Source organism: Sturnira hondurensis, unplaced genomic scaffold (genome assembly GCF_014824575.4).
Source record: "Sturnira hondurensis isolate 20B ecotype Veracruz unplaced genomic scaffold, ASM1482457v3 Scaffold0013381, whole genome shotgun sequence".
Classification (NCBI taxonomy): domain Eukaryota; kingdom Metazoa; phylum Chordata; class Mammalia; order Chiroptera; family Phyllostomidae; genus Sturnira; species Sturnira hondurensis.
Window position 1 is genome coordinate 3,030,854 of NW_028086012.1, and position 20,135 is coordinate 3,050,988.

At 54.7% G+C, this 20,135-nt stretch overlaps 2 protein-coding genes across 2 annotated transcripts; one reads left to right on the forward strand and one right to left on the reverse strand.

Annotated features, from left to right (window-relative positions):
- Nucleotides 1–497: 497 nt before the first annotated feature.
- On the reverse strand, nt 498–2,169 carry TSSK3 (testis specific serine kinase 3). The gene is made up of 2 exons (XM_037061558.1): nt 2,025–2,169; nt 498–1,350 (listed from the first exon to the last, which is right to left on the reverse strand). Exons 1-2 carry the CDS (start codon nt 2,167–2,169, stop codon nt 686–688), a joined length of 810 nt encoding a protein of 269 aa, XP_036917453.1. The 3' UTR covers nt 498–685.
- On the forward strand, nt 1,425–3,486 carry FAM229A (family with sequence similarity 229 member A). Its single transcript, XM_037061557.1, has 3 exons — nt 1,425–2,891; nt 2,978–3,124; nt 3,301–3,486. The coding sequence occupies exons 1-3, from the start codon at nt 2,752–2,754 to the stop codon at nt 3,401–3,403; spliced, it is 390 nt and encodes a 129-aa protein (XP_036917452.1). The 5' UTR covers nt 1,425–2,751; the 3' UTR covers nt 3,404–3,486.
- Nucleotides 3,487–20,135: the final 16,649 nt, after the last annotated feature.

Consider the following 20,135-nt stretch of genomic DNA (forward strand, 5'->3'; position numbering starts at 1 on the left):
AGAAAAAAGAACTTTGTCCCGAACGTTTTCCAGACTTGCCGTTAACAGCATTAAAGAGATTCAACAGAAGCTGGAAGGTCTGGGGGTCTGTTCTTGTCCCCCATGGCAGCTGCCCTGGGGTCAGGGCAGGACACACAGTGTACAGAGTGGCTTCCTGCTTGGACCAGGGTGTGTTGGGGGGGGCCTGGATGGGAGGTAGCATGGGTCCTGGGGAAGTCCCTTGTCCTCACCCAGACTCATCCCACTTGGCCTTTGGGATGAGGAAGGGACGGGGACCCCAACAGGCTTCTCACCAAGGCACGGAGTCAAGAGGCCAGTTCTGCACTCCCAGTGCTTCTGCTTTTGTTTGGAAAGGAAGTGACAACAACAGTGGCTCCAGTTGCTCATTGTCATTGTTCTCTCCTCTCCTCCCCCCGCCATATGTATATGACTCTGAGGTCTAATTTAATTACCTTTAGTTAAATACCCATATGAAAATCACTTGTCAGCGGTAATAAAAGGGAAGCCTGAATGAGGCCCTCTGGTTCCATGAAAATCTTTAAAGGGAAAGAGAAGTAAGGCTGGGGAAGGTGTAGGTAAGTTTTAGGATAAGTAAACTTAGAGTGTAAAATATATATCACCATTTTCGAAGCAGGTTAGGTTTGCTTTCTCCCCCTGCTTTATTGGGGAGGACTTGCCATTGCTTTTATGAAGTGCTTGCTAGCCATGGATGCCAACTAATTTCTTCGATTGAAGGCCGGAGGATCATGTCTGGTTCCAGGAGCTGTTTGAGCAAGTCCTGGCATTCAGCCGAGATGCCCAGATGGGTAGGGAAGGACACCCCCTTCTGCTGCTGCCACAGCATCTTGGGAATGTCTGTGTCATCAAAAGGTAGGCTGGCACAGAGCATGACGTAGAGGACAACGCCCATGCTCCAGACATCACCCTTCTTGCTCTCGTGAGGAATACCCTGCAGCACCTCGGGAGCGGCATAGGCTGTGCTGCCGCAGAAGGTCTGGCTCAGCTCCCGGCGTGACTGGGGCAACACCTTGGCGAAGCCAAAGTCAGTCAGCTTCAGGTTGAAGCCCTGCAACAATGCGTTCTCACACTTGAGGTCCCGATGGGCCACACCACAGCCATGGCAGTAGCGGATGGCCTCAACCATCTGACGGAAGAGGGCCTTTGCCTGGCTCTCGGGCAGTGGCCCCCCATTCAGCACGCAGTCAAAGACATCCCCCCCCTCTGCCAGCTCCATCACCAGGTAGATTTTACCATCGGCAGACTCCAGCATCTCATACACCTGGATGATGTTCTTGTGGTCCAGGGTGCGGACAATCTGGAGCTCCCGAGGTAGGAATCTCTGGATAAATTCTGAGGGAACGAAGGAAAAAGAGATTGTGTATCAAGTTCAGAAGGGCCTGTCTCCTGCCTTTCAACATCTGCCTGTGTCCCCGCCATGTCCGGCTGGGACTGGTGCCTTCTAATCACAATGTCAAATTCCTTTTAACAGTCTTAAATGTTTAGGTGCTTGGACAGCGCAGAGAGTATTCACTTTATTTTTGTAGTTAGTTTATTTTCAAAGGAACCATTCCCTGCCAACCTCAGGGACTGTTGTGAGTAGCCTGTGAGACCACAGGTGTCCAGGTGCTTGGGGACTGATGGACAAAGCCAGTCTCAGCTGTGAGGCCTGATTTGCCTGCAGTGTGGTGACCAGCCCCTTGCCCCTGCCTCCTTACCAGGACACTTCAGGACAGTTCTTTCCCTGAGCCCAGTTTTCCCCATTGCTACCTGCTTCCACACCAGCATCTGCTGTCTAGTGCTCTCTGCCAGTCTGTTCTGATGGGCTTGGGTTCTGCCTCTGAGAACCCTTTGCCTCCTGCCCCTTCAAGCTTGGATTTTGGTCGGTCTGGTATTCCTGGACTCCCAGCATCCCGCGGTTCCCCAGTGACTTACTCCAGAGCCGCCATCTTGGTTTCAGACTAAGGGGAGGAAGCCCCCACCCACCACAACCAGCCCTCTCTTCCTCCAAAGGGGTCCCAGCTCACCTTCTGGCCCTCCCATCTTGTCTATAATTTTAATTGCCACCTTTCTTTGGTGTTTTTTGGAAAATGCTTCTTTGACTTTTGAGTAGGTCCCTTCCCCAATGGTCTTGCCCAGCTGGTACCCATTGGAGAGCAGAAAGTCCTCCATGCTGTGTAGCGCTTCCTTCCTATCAAGCTATTAGCTCATGCTGCCTCTGTGAGGCAGCTCTACTCCACCATCGCCCTTGGCCCGGTCCTTTTCCCCCCAGGGACTTCACCCACAGCAGCCCCCAACGCTAGAGCATTCTCCGTCTGGACACAGCAGCCACAGGTGGTGGGGAGGGAGAGGGCCAGACATTTTAAAACTCCAGCCCAATTGTGATGTAAATATTGTATGACCCTTGGCCAAAATGGCCTACCCCCAACAGCAGCACCGGTACCAAACCCAGTACCGGTTAAGTCATAGCCGCGCTCCCACCCCCGAGCCAGGTCAGGCTGGTGTAGAGGGGCGCTCCGGGGGGGCCCGCGCTCCCTAAAATGCCAGGTTCTTTGTGGATGCCTCCTCCCATCTGGTTGCTGTCGCCGCTGCGTCCCCATGGGGCTGCTGGATGTCTGCACCACCGTCTCAAAGCGCCATGGTGGGAGCCCTCGGGCTGCCTGCGCACGGCCACACTAGGTGTTAGGTGGTGGGCGGGTTCCCTGGCGGGAGGAACGGGTTCTGTGAGGTCAGCACGCCAAGGCCGAGGTCACAATGCGGCCCTCCCCCTCGACGGCCCCCGGGCCCACACGCACCGCAGACACCTGCCTGGCTGCGCCTGGACCGGAGCGTCCTCCCGCGGCCAGGGCTCAGGCAGCTGCTTCCAGCCTGGGACCGGCCTCGGCCTCCAGCAGGTGAGCAATGGCCCAAGGGGCAGGTGCGGGGTGGAGGCGCCCAGCCGTCCAACAGCAGCTTGACTGCCTTGCCCCTCCCCGCGCAGAGCGACCTGGGGCCTGGACATGAGTGCCCAGGAGCCCCCTCAGGGTCGGAGATTCCCCATTGAGGCCGGAGACTCCCCTGGCCTTGCCGCCACCCCCGAGTCCCAGGACAGCCCAGAGCCAGTAGCTACGGAGCACAACCCTGTCAGGTGAGCCTGCGTCCCCTCCTGTGCTCCCGGGTCGTCCCCGTCCCACTTTCCATCCCCAGTCACACCCACCCCCACCCCAGGTAAAGGCCCCACATCCTCGCCCCAACCTCGGAAACCCCGAGTGCACTCCATGGATAAGACCCCAACAGCGCCCCCTGTCGCACTGCTTTCCCTAGGCCGCTTCGCCGCTGCCCGGGCTGCCACTGCCTGACGCTGCTGCACGTGCCCATCGACGTCTACCTGGCCATGGGCGGGAGCCCCCGGGCCCGCGCCACCTGAGTGCGCCTGAGCACGTCGCGCGCGCCGAGCACGAGACAATGATGCACATTTTAAAATAAAAGAATGATGCACATTTTAATAAATTACAGCATAAACTGTTCTTTCCACTCCGGACTGGCCGTTTATGTCTGTCCTGCCAGATGGGCCCCGTTGACTGCTCTGCGCTATCCCACAGTGCCTTCCCTATAGCTGCCTCATCCCTTGGATCCTCCCAGCCCCAGGGGCTGGCCTTTCCCCGCCCACTTTCTTCTGGCCTGGCGCCCACCACTCCCCCATTTTTTGCTAGTCATGACTCCTTCTCCCCATCCCCTCTGTCTCCTTCCATAGCCTCTAGTGAAAATCACATTATTGTGCTGCACTCCGGGGCCTAGAGAAGTTCAGGATCGGAGGGGATCGGCAGACAACTTAGAGTAGAAAATGGCCACCCACACCAGGCTCCTTTAATGCTCCCAAGATGGCATTAGGTTTTGCTGCCTGCTGTTTTGTGACCTTGGGCACCTCTGGTTTTGTTGGAAGAGTTTAGGGAGGTACCCTGTTCATCTTGACCTTGGTTTCTTCTAGAAGTGGTGGAACCAGAAAAAGATTGGGGACTCTGTCAGCTGATGGGTGACGGGAATGTCCTCAAACTTCACAGCCGTCCCCCGTAGGAGGGGCCCACAGCACCAAATTGTCTGGGAGTATAGGGTTTAAGCTGAATAAGTATTTTCCAATTTCCACTTTTGCTTTAATGAACTGTATTATTTTAATATTGGGGAAAATATATGTAAACTAAAGATTAGGTTCAGTCTCCTGTCCCCTGAGATCTAAGTACAGTTGGCTCAATTTCCTCACCTAATTTACATAAGTAGAAGACCAGGCTGTCCCTAGAGCACTTCAAAATCCCACGGTCACCTGAAAGGTGACTTCTACACAAAACGCTCTCCCAGGCAGTGCCAAATGCAGGCTGATTGAAGGAGAGGATGTTTGCCGAAAGGTCTACTTCGAAGCAAGGACTTCAGATGACTGTTCTGCCCCTGGTCCTTTAAAACATCCTGGCTCTTTGAAACCCCTCCACACCGAGCTTGTCCCTTCCCTAGAATAATCCTTGGCTTTAGGCCCCAGTGCTGGCTTCTCTCTCCTCCTTCACTCCTCCTCTCCTCCACCCTTTCTGCCTGGAAAACCCTCAGGGACTCGGCTCTTCCATTCAGTGGGATAACCCAGCTGTCTCCATCCCCACCAAACTTAACACAGGCCCTGCTCAGCCTGCTGCAGCTCTGCAGAAAAAGGGCCTCGTTCCCTGTAAACAGTATTCACCCCCACCCTAGGAGGCCACTGTCATTTTAGAGACTAAAAATCACCAGGCTCTATTGATATGGTCTTGCCATTGAGAGCAACTGCAGTTAGCTTAAACAGAAAAGGAATTGATTGTTTCAAGTGGCTGGGAAGGATATAAGCTAGTGGTTAGAGAAATCAGGGCATCTGTTGGGATGGGACCAAGGGGTCAGTCCCACCAGGACTGCCCCATTGTTCCTCTCTCACCCCTGGTCATCTCCAGGGAGGCAACACAGTTGCAGGCAGCTCAGAAACCCCAAGAAGGACGAGGTGTTTTCTCCCAGGCTCTATATAGCTACCCAGGGAAGGGCAGCGGTTGGCCCTTCTTAAATCACATGTACCCTCCTTGGGCCAATTACCATTGTTAAGGAGGTGCGAGACTATAATTGACCAGTCTGGGCCCTGAGTAAGACTACCCTTGAGATGTAAGCACAGCCAGGTGATCAGCAGCATCGCCAGAAGATAATGGGTGAAGATGGAGAAAAAAACAACCCAGGAGCAGAGGCAGCTTATGCAAAGATTGGAAGATTGAGTACGCCTGGGAGAGAAGGAAGCCTGAAAAGAAGGGGTAAAGAGTGGCAGGGGACCGGGTGACAACTCAGTTCCATGGCAAGGAGGAACCTTGGTCAGTGTGACCAGGGGTCAGGCCCCTGGGTTCTAGTTGACCCTGACACAGACAATACAGGTCCACTAGGCCTGTGTGGGACACTGGGGATTCCATGGTAAACTTCTTTGACCCTCATAGAAGACACCTGGCTTAGAGCTCACATCGAAATCACAGAACTCACATGATTTCCTGGGAGACCTCACCAGGCAAGTCCCTTCCCTCAGGGCACTTTTCTTCACTGGTTGGAAAAAAAAGGTTGCAGGGGGGACCAGCTCATCTCTCTGGACCTTGCGAGCCCCCAATGCTGACTCCTTCCCATTCTTTCTTTCTTTCATCCCTCTTACTTCCTTTGTCTCATTTCTCAATCCTTCTTTCCTTTAAAAAGACTTATTGCCTCCTTCCATTTGCTTGGATAGTGAGGGATGCAAAGATTCCAGACACTCCAGACACATACCTTTCCATGGGACCAGACCCTGAGTGTAGTGAGGTCTAGAATGTCCATGAGTAAGGGGAAAGGGCATTCCAGGAGGAAGGAACACTGTGGGCAGAGGCTGGAGGCAGAAAAGTGGAGGGCAAGTCCAGGAAACTCAGTTCAATCAACTTTCACCAGTAACTACCTGGGTGGCACCAGGTGCTGAGAGCCCAGGCCTGAATCTAACCCCTGGCCCTTGCAGAGCTCAGAATTCATGGGATCCGGGAAGGAGTTCACAGAAGAGAAGGCACTGGGTCGAGGCACTGAGTCTGAACTTTGTTCTGTAAGTGACAGGGAGTGTGATGGGCTCCAGTCTAGATCACTTCTCTCTCCTACTTCTCATCTCCTTTTCCATTCTGTTCTCTGTTGCTTTTTCCTTTTTCCCACTGCAGAAGTCACTGGCCTAAATTCTAGTGTGGCATTTTAGCCCTGCCATTGACAAGCTGTGCAACCTTGGGCTGGTTACTTAGCCATTCTGAGTCTCCATTTCCAAATCTGTGGAAGGACATTAATGACACCTGGTGGAAGGTTTCAGTAAAGTCATGTGAGTAGAGCACCAGGAAGGAGTCTCCGGCACAGCCAGCGTTGGAACAAGAGGCTGCTGCCTCTCCAACATTTAACCTCAAGGGGCAACAGAGAGCTGGCCAGCCATGGCGCCCCGCAGCTAGGTGATGACCAGCCTGAGAGGGGATTGGGGAATCCCTCTTGCCTCCCTCTGCCAACTTCCCAGCAGTTCTGCCCAGGAGCCTGGGAACTCGGTAGGGGGAATTTCCAGGGGAATCCCCAAGTGGTAAAAACAGTTGCCTCCCCCACCCAAAAGAGTAAAGCTGTCCCCAGATGCCAAAACCAAACTCCCAGATCCCAGCCTTATTGTCCACACCTGAGGAATGGGCAGGGGCCCAGGGGAAAAAAACGATGCTTGAATCACTGCCTTCCCTGACTCCTCTCTCAGACACTTTTAGCCAGCCCCTCCCTAAGGGGCCCCCTTTTAGAAGGAGGGGTTGAAGTAGGCAGATGGACCCCCAGGTTACCATGGAGACAGCAGGGAAAGGGTTGCTGTATCACCACAGCAACAACTGACGTCAGGACTACCCTTTCCCATCACTTCATATAAGAGGGGGGCAGCCACCCCAACCACAAGCAGTTCCCCACAAAGCCTCCTCCCCTTACTGAGCCAATCATCCAGGGGTCAACAGGCTTAATATAGTTCAGGAGTTAAAAGCACACACTCTAATGCCAGTCAAACCTTGATTCCAGCCCTCCTCCTGCCTCGTCTTTCTTAGCTGTGTGAATTCGAGCAAGTTCCTTAACCCCTGGAAGTCTTCCCATGTACAATGTGGGTGCATAAGCTGCCGACCCCCAGGGTTAGTGTGAGGATCCTGATCTCACAGGATCACAGGCACTGGGCCGACTCAGGGGAGGACACCCTGAGGCTAGGGACTGGAGAGTCCTGGGGACCTGTCAGGGGATGGTGGTCCTTCAGATACAGACTCCCAGCACCTAGAAGGCTCCCACAACTTCTAAGGGCTGGGCCCCAGAGACTGAGCATCTCAGAATTTGGGAATCTTTGGGTGAATCCAGAGAAATTGGAATTTCCAGACCCTGAGGAAACCCCAGGTGTCACTTTCCCTGAAACCCCATCACATCCAGACTCTGACCCAACTTCCTTTTCTCCTGCCCTCTGCCTCCTTCTGGGTCTTCTTAGCAGCCTTCTAGCCCTTGGGCCTCCGTCTGCTCCTCTAGGATAAAAGGTGAATGAGGACCCCTTGGAAGACATCAGGAAACCCAGCCCCAGGTAGATCAGGGAGCTGGTCGCCACAGGGATGTGGGTGCCCCAGCTCCCGTGGCCTCTCTCCACCCCATCTCGGAGTAAGAGCACCAGAATCATGTTCATTTTCCCTCTCTTTCCCACCCCCCCACCCCATCCAGATGACCACAGTCCGTTCTGCTCTGATTCCACCACCAACCCCGCCATTGCTACTCATCTGGATTACTCCAGCAGCCTCCTACCTGTCTCCCTGATTCCTTCCTTGCTTGATTCTTCCAGCCCAGACTGGTTTTATAAAGATCACAAACCCAGCCATGTCATTCTCCTATTTAAACCCCGTCAACGGACCTGACTGGTGTGGCTCAGTGGGTTGAGCGCTGGCCTGCAAATGGAACAGTGACCGGTTCAGTTCCTAGTCAGGGCACATGCTGGATTGCAGACCAGGCCCCCAGTTGGTGCGTGAGAGGCGGCTGATCAATGCTTCTCTCCCTCTCTTACTCCCTCCCCCAGCTCTAAAATAAATAATTAAATCTTTAAAAAATAAATAAAGCTCATCAATGGCTTGTGACATCACTGCCTAGCCACGCCGGACATTCCTCAGCTCTTCACGACACGTTCTTGCGGCCTTTAAGCATGCTGGCCCTTCTGCCTGGAATGGCCTCCCTCCCAATCCCACTGGCCCTTCCACTCTCCATAACTGTCACTTCACAAGGCTCCTCTGACCGCCTGTTTCCTGCCCTCCCATAGCACCTACTTGTCCCACTGTGTACTTACCTATATTCCTGGATACCTGTTGAATAGCTGTGTATGCCTCTTATGACATGGGTGCATTGGGAGTAGGGGGCTGTGTCATATTCATCCCTGGGGCTTAAAATGCAAGGGCTCAGGAGTTTGTAGAACATCTGCAGATTAGACTAACTAATGAATGACCGGTAAGTCCACAGAGGAGAGGCCACAGTGGTGTGAGGAGAAGGAAGAGCAAAGCTGGGGGTCCAGAACGGCTTCCTGAGCAACTGACACTGGGACCAAGAAGAGAGTCGTCACCCAGGCGAAGGCCCTGGGGTCGGAGACGTGCCAGCACTGGGACTGGTGTACGCTGTGGGTGAAATGTTTGCAGCAGACACTGTGCAGAGGGACACACTCCTGTTTTGGAAAGAAAACCTTGGCGTGGGAAGAGACCACCTAAGAGACTGAGAGCGGTAGGGAGACAATTAAGGAGGCTGCCTCTCCTTCCAGGTGAAAGGCGGTGAAGACTCAGACCAGGTGTTAGCAGTGGAAATGGAGAGGAGCAAGGGGATTTCAATATGTTCTGGAGAGGACGGGGTGTTGTAGCTGCTTGAATATGAAAAACAAGGAGAAAGGGAAGAGTCTGGAACCAATCCAGACTCTTTTCTAGTTCAAGCAACTGAGAAAACAGCCAAGCTGGAGGACATGAGAGGAAGGGCGGGTGTGGGGCATGTTTCCTGTGAGGTGGGACATCCAGGGGGAGGGGTCCAAGAGACAGGTGTAGAGCGGGGAAGAGAGGTCAGGGCGGAAAGAGAGAAGCGAGTCTCTGACACAGGTGAACCAGGCACGGGGACCCATGAGGTTCCCTTGGGTCACACTGTGGCAGGCCCAAGAACACCCATGTTTAGGCCATGAGCAAAGGATGAGGAATTTGCCATGTCGCAGCAATCAGTAAGAGAGTCGAGAAAGTCAAGAGTACATAATGTCTAAAACAAGGACGCAAAAGTACTTCAGACAGGAGGGAGTATTTGTGCCAAAGTCACCGCTGCTCAGGGGTCAAGTGAGATAAAGCCTTGAGAACATCCCTTGGATTTAGCACCAAGGAGGTGAGCGGTGACCTTGATGAGCTGTTCCTGTGGAATGGTGGGGGAGGAAGCCCGACTGCAGGGGTTAAGGGAGAAAGAATAAACAGCGTGTGTACAAACTCTTTCAAGAATGTTGGCTATGAAGGGGAGCTGGAGAAGGACACCCGGTGGAAGGAAGGCTTTCTTCTTTTTCAAAGATAGGGAAAACCAGAGCCTGTTTGCTGCTGAGAAGGAGCGGTCAGGGAGGGAGAGATTGGAGACAGAGGGAAGGGGAAGGAATGGCAGGAGGTAGATTCCCCACGGAGAGGAGAGGAAAAGAGGAGATTAAATCCCCAAATATGGCTGCACATATGGAGCGGCAAGTCAGGGCCTGTAGTGGATGAACTCTGGGGGCTCAGAACAGCTGCCCACTCTTCTCAGCAGCCAGTATGAGTCACTGGGGGGGAAATAGCCCAAACTGGCAGCGTGGGAGAGAGAGCTGGGCCAGCACGTTCCTCGGGATCCCAAGGGGTCAAGGAGCAGGGCCCAGTCTGGGCTCAGAGCCCTGAGCCCTGAACCCCATGCTCCGCAGGACAGGACCACACAAGAGTTGTCTCACCCTCTGCAGGGGCAGGCAGAGTAGTAGGAAGCCTGAGTTTTACTTTTGGCTTTTCTCTGCCCCACTATGAACCTGTTTCCCTTTCTGCAAAGAGTGAGTTAGGCCAGATCAAGGACTTTTTCTTGGAGGGATGGAGAGGAGGTGTCAGGGACTCTTTCTAGATTCTTTCTGGGAATATATTTGTGTTTGGAACTCTGCAGACAGTTTTGAGGATCCTGGAACTCCCAGAAATTCATTCCTGGCCTCCAGATAAGAATTCCTGCCCTGACTGGTGCAACTTTGTTGGTTGGACGTCAGCCCACAGAGAGAAAGGTTGCAGGGTACCTGCCTGGCATCCTATTAGGGCCCAGGTGCAAGAGGCAACCGATCGATATTTCTCTCTCACATAGATGTTTCTCACCCTCCCTTCCTCCCTACTCTTCCCTCTCTCTAAAAATGAATAATAAAATGCAATCTTTTAAAAAATTCCTGAAGTAGGAGCTGGCTGAGAAGCTTTCTGCCTCTGACATTTAAGAGCGACCAGGAGCAAGGAAAAAAAGGGCCGTGGGAGCAGAGAGGCCTTGTGAGATGTGAATTCTACCTGAGCACAGCAACAGGGTGTGTGACTGGGGTCTGGAGGTCCCTGAGTGGAACAGGGAAGGGTTATTCAACTGGCAGCTGACCTTCTTGCCCTCAGCCCCTTCTTGCTGACTCCGCCTCTCCTTGCCCTCCTGTCCTTGCCCTTCTGTCCTGGGTCGAAGCATCTCAGGGGATCATTAAGATCTGGTGACCAGCTCCATCCCACTAAAGCGGCTGGTGAAATCAGACAGCGGACTAGGCCCCAGCAGGCGCTGCCCCCACCTGCTTCTACCAGCTGAGGCCTCCTGCTAAAAACAGCCAGGCCCCAGGGGGACTATGGGCTTTCAGGCCTCCCCCTCCATGCCCAGGCAGGTATTAAAGAGGCCAAAGCCAGGCCAGGCGGCCTGGACACCATGCTATTCACCGAGACTGCCCACTTCGTGGTGAATTTTCTTCTGTCTCGGTGAGGAGGTTTGGGGGAGGCGCCAGCAGTAACAAGGGCCGTGGTCTGGCAGCTGGGGGAAGAGGCGCCCAGGTCCTTAAGGAAGGTCCCGATGGGGGCCTTCAATCCTCCTCCCGGTCCCTCTATCCACCAGGAGTGGCCCCCGGCCCTTGCCTCGCCGCATCTGATGCGAGGCGGCCCCTCCTCCCCCCTCGTAGTTCTCTCTTGGGGTAACTGCCGCCCCATCTCCCCGCAGGCGGCCCCGGGCCACGACCCCGCACCGCCTGGACAAGGAGTTGTGTTTCTGGGGCTGTCGGGGCCCGGCCTTGCCGGCGCCCGCCGCCCGCCGCAGCCTGGGCGACTACTGGCTGAGTCCGCAGCGCCGCCGCCCGCCGGGCGCCACCTGGCGCTGGCCTACGCGCAACCTGCTGCTGCTGCCGGGGACCACCAGCCTGGCAGACGTGCCTTCCGCGCGCTGGCCCAGCTGCTACGGCGCGCGCCCGCGCCTCACGTGAGCGCGGGGAGAGGGGCGGGGGCGAGGAGAGAGAGAAGGAAAGAGAGGCAGAGACGTCAGAGATCGAGACAGAAAGAGACCGCGGCGGGGAGGAGGGACACTCTGGGAAAGGGGCGGGACCTACTGCGGAGGGCGGGGTCTGTCTGTGGGAAGGGGCGGGTCCCGAGAGCCGAGGGCCAGTCAGGGATTGGATAGGTGGGGCTTGACGGCGCCTGCGGGTGGAGGGGGCGGAACTGGGAAGGGCACCGCCGCCGCAGCAGGCAGACCCAGGGGTGGGGCAAGATGAAGTGGGCGTACACCCTGAGGGAGTAGGGTTCTCCCCTCTCGTCTGCCAAATTTTCCCTCCCTCCAGGTGGAAGCACCGGTGGCAGAACATTAACTACCAATACCTGGGCAAAAGGAAGAGACATCTAGTTCCTCTCCGCCCATGAGAACAGGTGAGGGGAGGGGCCAGAAGAGGGCGCGACCACAAGGGGGCGGGCTTAAAGGCGGGGCCTTGGGGAGCGTTGGAAGATGGCAAAGTCTGAGCACCTGGACATGTGTTCGGGACCTGGAGGAGGGGTGAGCCGTAGTGGGAGGGGCCTTACGTGCTGGACTGGGGTCTCTGCAGGGTTATTTATCTCTGCCCTTCTCTGACCACCACAAACATTTTTTAAAAGATTGACAGATTTAACTATATTAAAATTTCTGTTCATCAGAAGGCACCTGAAAGCCCTGGCTGATGTAGCTCAGTGGATTGAGCGCGGGCTGCGAACTACACAATCGCGGTTCGATTCCCAGTCAGGGCACATGCCTGGGTTGCAGGCCAGTTCCCAGTGGGGGACTCACAAGAAGCAACCATACATTGATATGTCTCTCCTTCTCTCCTTCCCTTCCTCTCTAAAGATAAATAAATAAAATCTAAAAAAAAAAAAAGAAGACACCTGAAAAAGTAAAATAAGAGTTCCAACCTGGGATCCTCAAATAATGCCAACCTTGTGCCCTGAACGGGGAATGCAGGACCCGTTCTAGTTGGTGCCTTGCATTCAGGCACCAACTAGATCAGCTCCAGGGCAGGAGTGACTCGAGCCCCTAATTTAGTGACCAATCTGAATAACCTAAGGAAAGGCAGAAAGGCTCAGGGTCCACTTGAAGGGCACTGAGGTGGTGATAATCCTGTGTGTTTGTGTATGTTTATACTCCTGTGCATCTCTGGGTGTCTGCATCCGCCTTTCAGCGTGGCTGTTTTTGTGTGTCTATCTCTGGTCTCTGTGTCCATTTACTTAACAAGTGTTTATCAAGGACATATCCTAGTGATTTGTGCCAGGTTTATGCACCGAGCCACTGGGTTCACACTAGTGAAACAAGCAGTTGCCGGCCCTGCCATCATAGCGCTTACATTCTGGTTAGAGAGACAGACAATAAAAAGAGGTCAGAGATACAATGTTTTGTGTTTGAGAAGATCAAGGTGGGCCAGGCGCTACTTTAGACGTAGAGAGCAAGGACTTGGTCTTGTTCACAGATCTGGAAGAGTGCCTAACTCATAAATGGGGCTCAGTGAGTGCTGAGGGGATGCATTTGTTGGTAGGGAGGTCCTGCCCGAGGAGATTAACTTTCATACAAGGCCTGAAGGATTATGCATCGAGGGGTCAGCCACTCCAGACCCTGGGAAGAGTGTTCTGGACAGAGGAAACGTATGTCTAGTGGGTGGCCTTTTGCTTCTGTCCATCCTCAAGTGTCCTTATTGTAGTCTCTGCTCCTGTATGGTGTGTGTGTGTGATCCTGGGAGCCTTGGAGCAGGCTTCAGGGTCTCTGGAACTGAGTTCACTGCAGAGTTGATTCACCCCCACTGGCCCATTCTAGCCTGGCCATTTCCCTCAAAGCAGTCCTTCTCCCCAGCCGCCTCAGTCCCAGGACTTCTAGCTCCTTTCCAGGGGAGTATCCTGCAGCCCAGAAGGAAGTCCTTTGTCCTATCTAACTGCAATACCTTCTGGTCAGCCCTTTCCTCTCATTCTGCCTTTCGGGCAGAGGGGAGGAGATGGGCGGGTCCTATGGTAGCAGGTACTGCCTGGACCGAGAGCCCAGTGAAGACCTGGTAGAGTGAGGGTGATAAGCCCCCTCCAGCCCCAGGGAGATGAAGAGATAATCATTCCCTTTAGAAGCCTCTGCCACATTCATTATCTCATTTAACCCTTCAACACCCCATTTTACAGACAGAAACTCAGCAGGCCCAGAGAGGAAAATATAGCAGAACTGGGACCAGAACCCAGGTCTCTTGATAAAGCAGTAATAGTCATAACAAATAATATTTATTGCACATGTAACTCTCTTCCAGGTACCATGCTTAAAGTTTGCATGCAGTGATCTTTCTTAAGCCTTATCGTAATGCTGTGAGGTGGGTACCATCATTATTCCCATTATCCTCCAATGAGGAGACTGAGGCTCGGAGCCATTAAATGAATTGCCCCCAAACACCAGCTAGTTCATGGCAGAGCAGCATGGGAGGCCAGGCAGTCTGGCGTGCTCAGCTGCACCCTGTGGCCCAGGGGTTCCAGGGAAGTGTCACGGATGTCTGTTTACTTCAGATTCACCGCATGATGGTCTGGGGCTGATGTGTACCGGGCCAGGCTGAGCAGAAAGATGGCGTGGGAGCGCCGTGTTAGCCTGTGTCCCTTCTCTGGGGCTGAAGATGACCTGACTCTGCCTCATCTCCTGGACTTTCCATGTTTCTGCCCTTCACTGCCCAAATAAAGCTGCTTTCACCTCCCTCTGGCTCTCTCAGTGCTCCCCATCCCCACACACCGAGTTAGACTGAACCCAAAGTCTGGGGAGCATCTGCCGCCACCCCGGACCCTCCCAGAGCACAGGTTCCCACACAACCCCCCCCCCCCCCCCCCCCCCGCCGGCAGGATAGGCCAGAGGAACCAGACCTGGCACCTGCTCCCCAGACTCTCGTGGTGCTGCGGAAAGAGAAAGGCAGAGATGTATTCCGGCCCAGGACAATGCCCCAGGGGGGTGAAATTGGTTTCTACAAGGCCCAGTGGGTCCCTCTGGTGGGTCGGAAAAGCCTTTAGGGGAGGTCCCTTGGGCTGAATCTTGATGGCTGAGCAGGAACCAGGAAGGCGCACATGCGGCACAGCAATGCGGGCAGAACTGGCCGCACGGAGAGAAAGGCGTAGCGATTTGCAGCCTGAGGCGGTCATTCCACTGATGGAATGGGTGGGACTGGCAGCCAGGTGGGCTCTGCCTAAAATCAGCCTAGCTGGGCTTGAAGCTTCAAAGGCTCTGAAGGTCAAACTAGGGAGTTTGACATTCTCCAGGAGGAAGTAGGGAGCTATGGACAGGTTTAAAGCAGGGGAGGGACATGGTCTCATGGTGGCATCTCCAGGCCTCAAGCCTTTGCCGGGTCTCAGATCCACCTGGTGAGCAGAGTGGTCTCCAGCCCTCGACTAGGTCTGAGGCCTCTGGCACCTGTCCCCGTGCTCCTCCTTACACACTCTCCCAGGTCCTACTTGGGACTGAGACCAGGAGTGGGTCCTGCCTCAGGGTCCTCCCTACAGAGGGAGGGCGCGCTGATGGCTAAGGAGGGAGGCTTTGGGCTGCTACCCGGACTCATCCACTTGGTGGTCAATAGCAGCCCCCCTTCCTCACCCCACAAGGCCTACTTATGACCCATTCTCTGCCCTTCATGAGGTTTCAATCACATACAGGTAACTGCAGGGCAGCCCCACACCTAATGGAACTGTCTCCCTTTTCTAGCCCCCTCTCCTCCCCCAAGGAGCCTAGTCCCCCCCATCTCTGGTGCTCTCTCCTCTCTGAATGTCTCTGAACTTGACGTTCCCCTCCTCTGCCCTCGGGCCTTGCCTAGTTCAGGCCACCATTGCCTTGCCTGAGCTGGTCCAATAGATTTCCCCCTGGTTTTCTTGCTTCCAGCCCTGTCCCCTCTAATCTGTGTGTACTTGGGCCTATTTTTTCTGTCTTGTAGGCCCCTGAGGGACATCCGGTGTGATCTCCAAGGGCAGCTGGAGTTTTGGAGGGATCTGGGCTGGAGATAGTAATTCAGACTTGTAAGCAAGTAGACCAGCTCACAGACATACATAGAGAAGGTGGGTGGGGCAGGGAGGAGAAGGAGACAGAGAGACCTTTTTCTCTCTTCCTCTCCAACAGCTATTTCTCCAAATCCAAAGACATCGTTGATCCTACTGACTTCATGTGACCCTAACGGCATTCCAACCATACCGCAACCCAATCTGTCCGACGCTGACCGCTGCATTTCCGTGTGTACCCCGCTGCTCCTCCTTTAGACTTCCTGTGTGCGGCTCGGCATTGCCTTCCACCCATTTGCCCAAACCAGACCCTTGGACACCATCCTGAGTCCTTCTCCCTCCTCATTCCCAATATCCCTCGTCCTTTCTGAAGTCCTGTCACTTCTGCCCCCTCAACACCCCCCGTACCTCTCTCCCTCTATCTTCCTCTACCCTTCCACAGCGTTTGGCACGAAGGATCACTCTCTCCTTCCGGAAAGCATTTCTTCCCTCAGCCTTCAGGGCACCCCTGTTCCTGATCTTCCCCCTTTCTTGTTGTCTGAAGCACCCTGCTGGCTCCCCTTCCAGGCACTGCCTTTGTGTATCACTCCTCTCCAGTGGATCCAGTGGATCCTTCAAATTCAGGGCATCCCCAGCCTCCTCTGAAGTCCAGGTTTATTGATCCATTAACTGCCAGCCTGAGGTTTCCACTGGGACTCCCATAGGCACCCGAGACTTTAAGTCCGAGGCTGCACTTATGGTCCCCGACACTGAGCAGATTCAGTGTGGGAAGCGCCGAGTGGGAACCCTGAGCCCAGAGGTGCGTGGTACGTGGCGGGGAGCGCTATTCCTTCCTCCTGGGGAATCTAGCTAGGTCTGGGTTTGATCTGGGTTTTAAGAGAAAGGGAGAAATTCAGCAAGTAGAGAAGTGGAGAGAGGCGTTCCAGGTAGAGGAAACAGCATGTTCAAAGGCCCTGAGGTGGGAGAAACTCAGCACTCTGAAGAACTAAAAAATCCAGTAAATGCGAGGTTCAGTGGACCGAGGAGAGAAGAAGGAAAATGCAGCCAGGATTTCAGTCTCCTGGAGGCATAACCTGGAGCGCTGGGGGGTGGGGGTGGGGGGTGGCAGGGGTGCTGGGGTGGCAGTCCCTCGTGCAGATGGGAGGGAAGGAGAATTTGTGGAGGGCCTGGGAGGGGACGGGCAGGGGAGGGGACGGTCAAGTGTGTGTTGGGCAGGGGCTCCAGAGTGTGTCTTTCCGGGAAAAGTCACTAAAAGGAGGCCTCAAGGGAACACTTCTGGGGTGCAAGATAGGGGGGAGAGAATCCTCAGGGTTCTAGAGACAGATTCACTTACCATTTTAGGAATTGACTGAGCTACATCAATTTCCCTCCAAACAACTCAGCACCTGGTCAGTCCAGATCAGCCTGGTCAGTCCCTCTGCCACCGGCCCCAGAAAAACGGTGGAGGGACCAACCGCAAGGTCATCCCAGGGTGGTCCCCAGGGCAGGGAGGGAAGAGAAGGGAAGGGGAGGGGCACACTGGTGAGTGCTAACTTTGTGTCAGGCCTTCTTCGCCCAGCACGTCACATAATCGCATCTAGGAGCACTGTCAAATGTTCTGGGTGCTCCACGCCTCAGGTGCTCAGTTTTAAGGGCTTTGCTGACTGCACTAGTTCATTTATCTCACAATAACCCTAAGAAGTGGGTACTGTTATCACTCCCATTTTACAGATGGGAATTCTGAGGCTCAGAAAGGGCCTAAAGCTGCCCTGGCTGGTGTGGCTCAGTGGGTTGAGTGCCGGCCTGTGAACCAAAGAATCACCGGTTAGATTCCCCGTCAGGGCACATGCCTTGGTTGCGGCCACAGCCTCAGTTAGGGGGCATGCAAGAGACAATCACACGTTGATGTTTTTATCCCCCGTTCCCCTCTCTAAAAAACAAATAAGTAAAGTCTTTAAAATAAAACAAAAATAAAGAAAGGGCCAGGGCTACACAGGACGTGACAGAGCCAGCTCCTCATAGCTACAATCACTTCAACACAACAATACCTCAATGTAAAGTGGGCGTGGTGAGGTCAGTGAGGTGAAGGGGCTTGTTGGGGTCACAAAGCTGGAAGGTAACACTACTCTGGGTCCAGATCATTTGGGGGACGAGGCTGAATGGGAGAGGTGATGAGCGGTGTGGGGAGGAAGGGGTGGGACTGGGGACTGGGCTAGGAGAGAATTTCAATTTCCCTTTTAAAGGGACTTCCCCTAAGTGGGGATTTTGGCTGGAAAGTTGTAAGCAATCCGCATTCCACCTCTTCCCCAAAGACAGCAGGATCTGAAAAGAAACCGAAAGTTGGGAAGAAGGGAGGGAAGGTGGAAGGGAGCCAGGGCAGCCCTGAAGAACTGGGTTGAATTTCTGATGACTTCATCAAGCCTGGGGGAGATAGGCAGGCTAGCTGGTGTTGCACACCTCTTGGCTGTTGGGGAAGCTGAGCCAGAGAAACGGCTCTATTGGATAGTGGCTGGGCCCTGTCCAGTTCACGCAGCCACCCTCCCCCAGCCACTCACGCACAGAGTCCAGGGGAAGAGGGAGGGGAAAGGAGAAATAAAAGTTCTTGGCAGCCTAAAATTCTGAATGGAAACTTTCAGAATCCCTGACCCTGTGATGTGGTGAAAGGTTGGATGGTGGATACCAAAGAACGGCCCCTAAAGTGCCTTAGTGTCCAGACCCAGGTTCAAGGGCAGGTGATTGTCAGGGAGGCTGCAGGCCTGGGTCCTGCTGACTGCAGTGTCAGAACCCAGTACACCCAGGGTGCTGGGGCCTCGGCGCTGTGACTGCCTTGCCTCTCCTGCCGGCATCTCTACCTACTTCCTCCACACCCGAAGCATCAGAACCCTTTGTGGATGGCGCCCCCTGACCCCAGAATGGCCGTGCTCCTGAAAACCATTTTGCGCTAGCCCTGACTTCCTCCCCTTCCGCTCACATAAGCTCTCTGCCTCTGGGTTTCAGTTTCCTCCTCTGTAAATGGGGACAGAGATGGTACACGTCTCACCAGCTGGAGGAAATGTATGGGAAGCAGCACGTAATCAGTGCTGGCAGCTGTGATTATAATGACTGTTCCTGGTCATTCTTGCCCTGTTCAAAATCTCCCCAGTCGTCCAGGGTCTCCATGGTCCTACACTAGGGGGCTTCCGTCCCTTTCTTTGCTGGCTCCCTCCCAGGCTCCTTCCTGGGGTCCGGTCCTGCTGCCTGGCCCTCCAATGGCAGTGCCCCCCATTGCCCTGGTGCTTCCTGGGTGACCTCATGTACTGTGAGGCTCCAGTTATGAGCAGTGACCAGAGGCCCAGATTTTGTGGGGTCAGTTCGGACTTACAGCCTTTTGTGTGTTGTCCCTGTGAGGCCACGAGCCAGGTCGGGCCCTGGCCTTTGTGGTCCCATGTCTATGTGCTAAAGCGTATAAACTTCAGGCTGCCTTCTTGGTCATCCCCCGGAAATGTTCCCTGGGCCCCTCAAACTCATCAAGCTTCAGCAACTCCCTCCCGATTCTCCCCCCCACCCCATGCCCTGTCTTAGTGGATTCACTTTGCTAACTATACCACCAAACAGACAGGTGGGCGACAACTTCCTCACCGCCTTCTCCCTCCTCAACCCCTGTTCCCAGCCAGTCTCGGGGTCCTGGGCAGCCTGTCTCCAAAACCCCGCTCTGTGCTAGGCCTCTCCCTCTGTCCCTTCCCTCACACAAACCGCTTGCTGTTGCCTCTTTGCCCTGAGTTCTTCCTCCGTCCCCTGGCCCACCCACATGACCCCTCTTCCTGCAGCCCACGGAGCCCTCATCCGATCCTGGTCTGGTCTTTCTTCTCCCTTTAGGCGCTGCCAGTTTCTTCCCTCAGCGGGAAGCCCCTCAGAGCAGGGCCTGTGTGACTCACAGATGACACCCCGCCTTGTGAGAGCCGGAGGAACTCCAGGCCAGTTTTGTGAGTTTGGATCACAGAGGCCAACCTCTCACTGTACAGATGAGCAAACCGAGACCCAGCAGGGGAGGGGACCGACCCACAGTCACAGAGCTGGAAAAGGCAGCAGACCTGGGCTAGGACTAAGGTCTCTGGGTCCAGTTAATGGTCTTTGAAGGAGATGGGGACCCCGAGGCTGGGAACTAGGCTGTGCCAAGTTACCATTCCCGAGGCCTCTGCACCTAGTGGTTCGCTGATGTCTCTTCCCCATCTCCAGGCCTTTCCTGATTCTGGGAAGGACCACCTCCAGCTCTGACTAGATAGTGCCCACTCATACTTTGCCTGGCATCTGCTCTGATCCCCACCTCAGCGCCCCCCACCGGAGATCCCCAAATACTCCCCCAATCTCTATGGGACAGTGCCCTCTGTCGCCCTCCTCCACCTGCAGCCCCACCCTGTGTCTCTCTGAGGTCTAAGTCTTCCTGCCTAGGAAGTTTATGCCTTTCTGTCCATGGGAACTAGGAGCATCTCAAGCCAGAGCCGGGGTCAAGGTCTGAGCCCCACAGGAGAGCTGGGGACAGGTGGGGGTGGATGAAGACTTGGGGTCTCTAGTCTCTGCAGCTTCCCTTCCCCCTGTCCATCCCACATCACCCACTTCCCACTCCCCCTTCCCCGGCCACTCCTCCTGGCCAAAGCTCACACCTCAAAG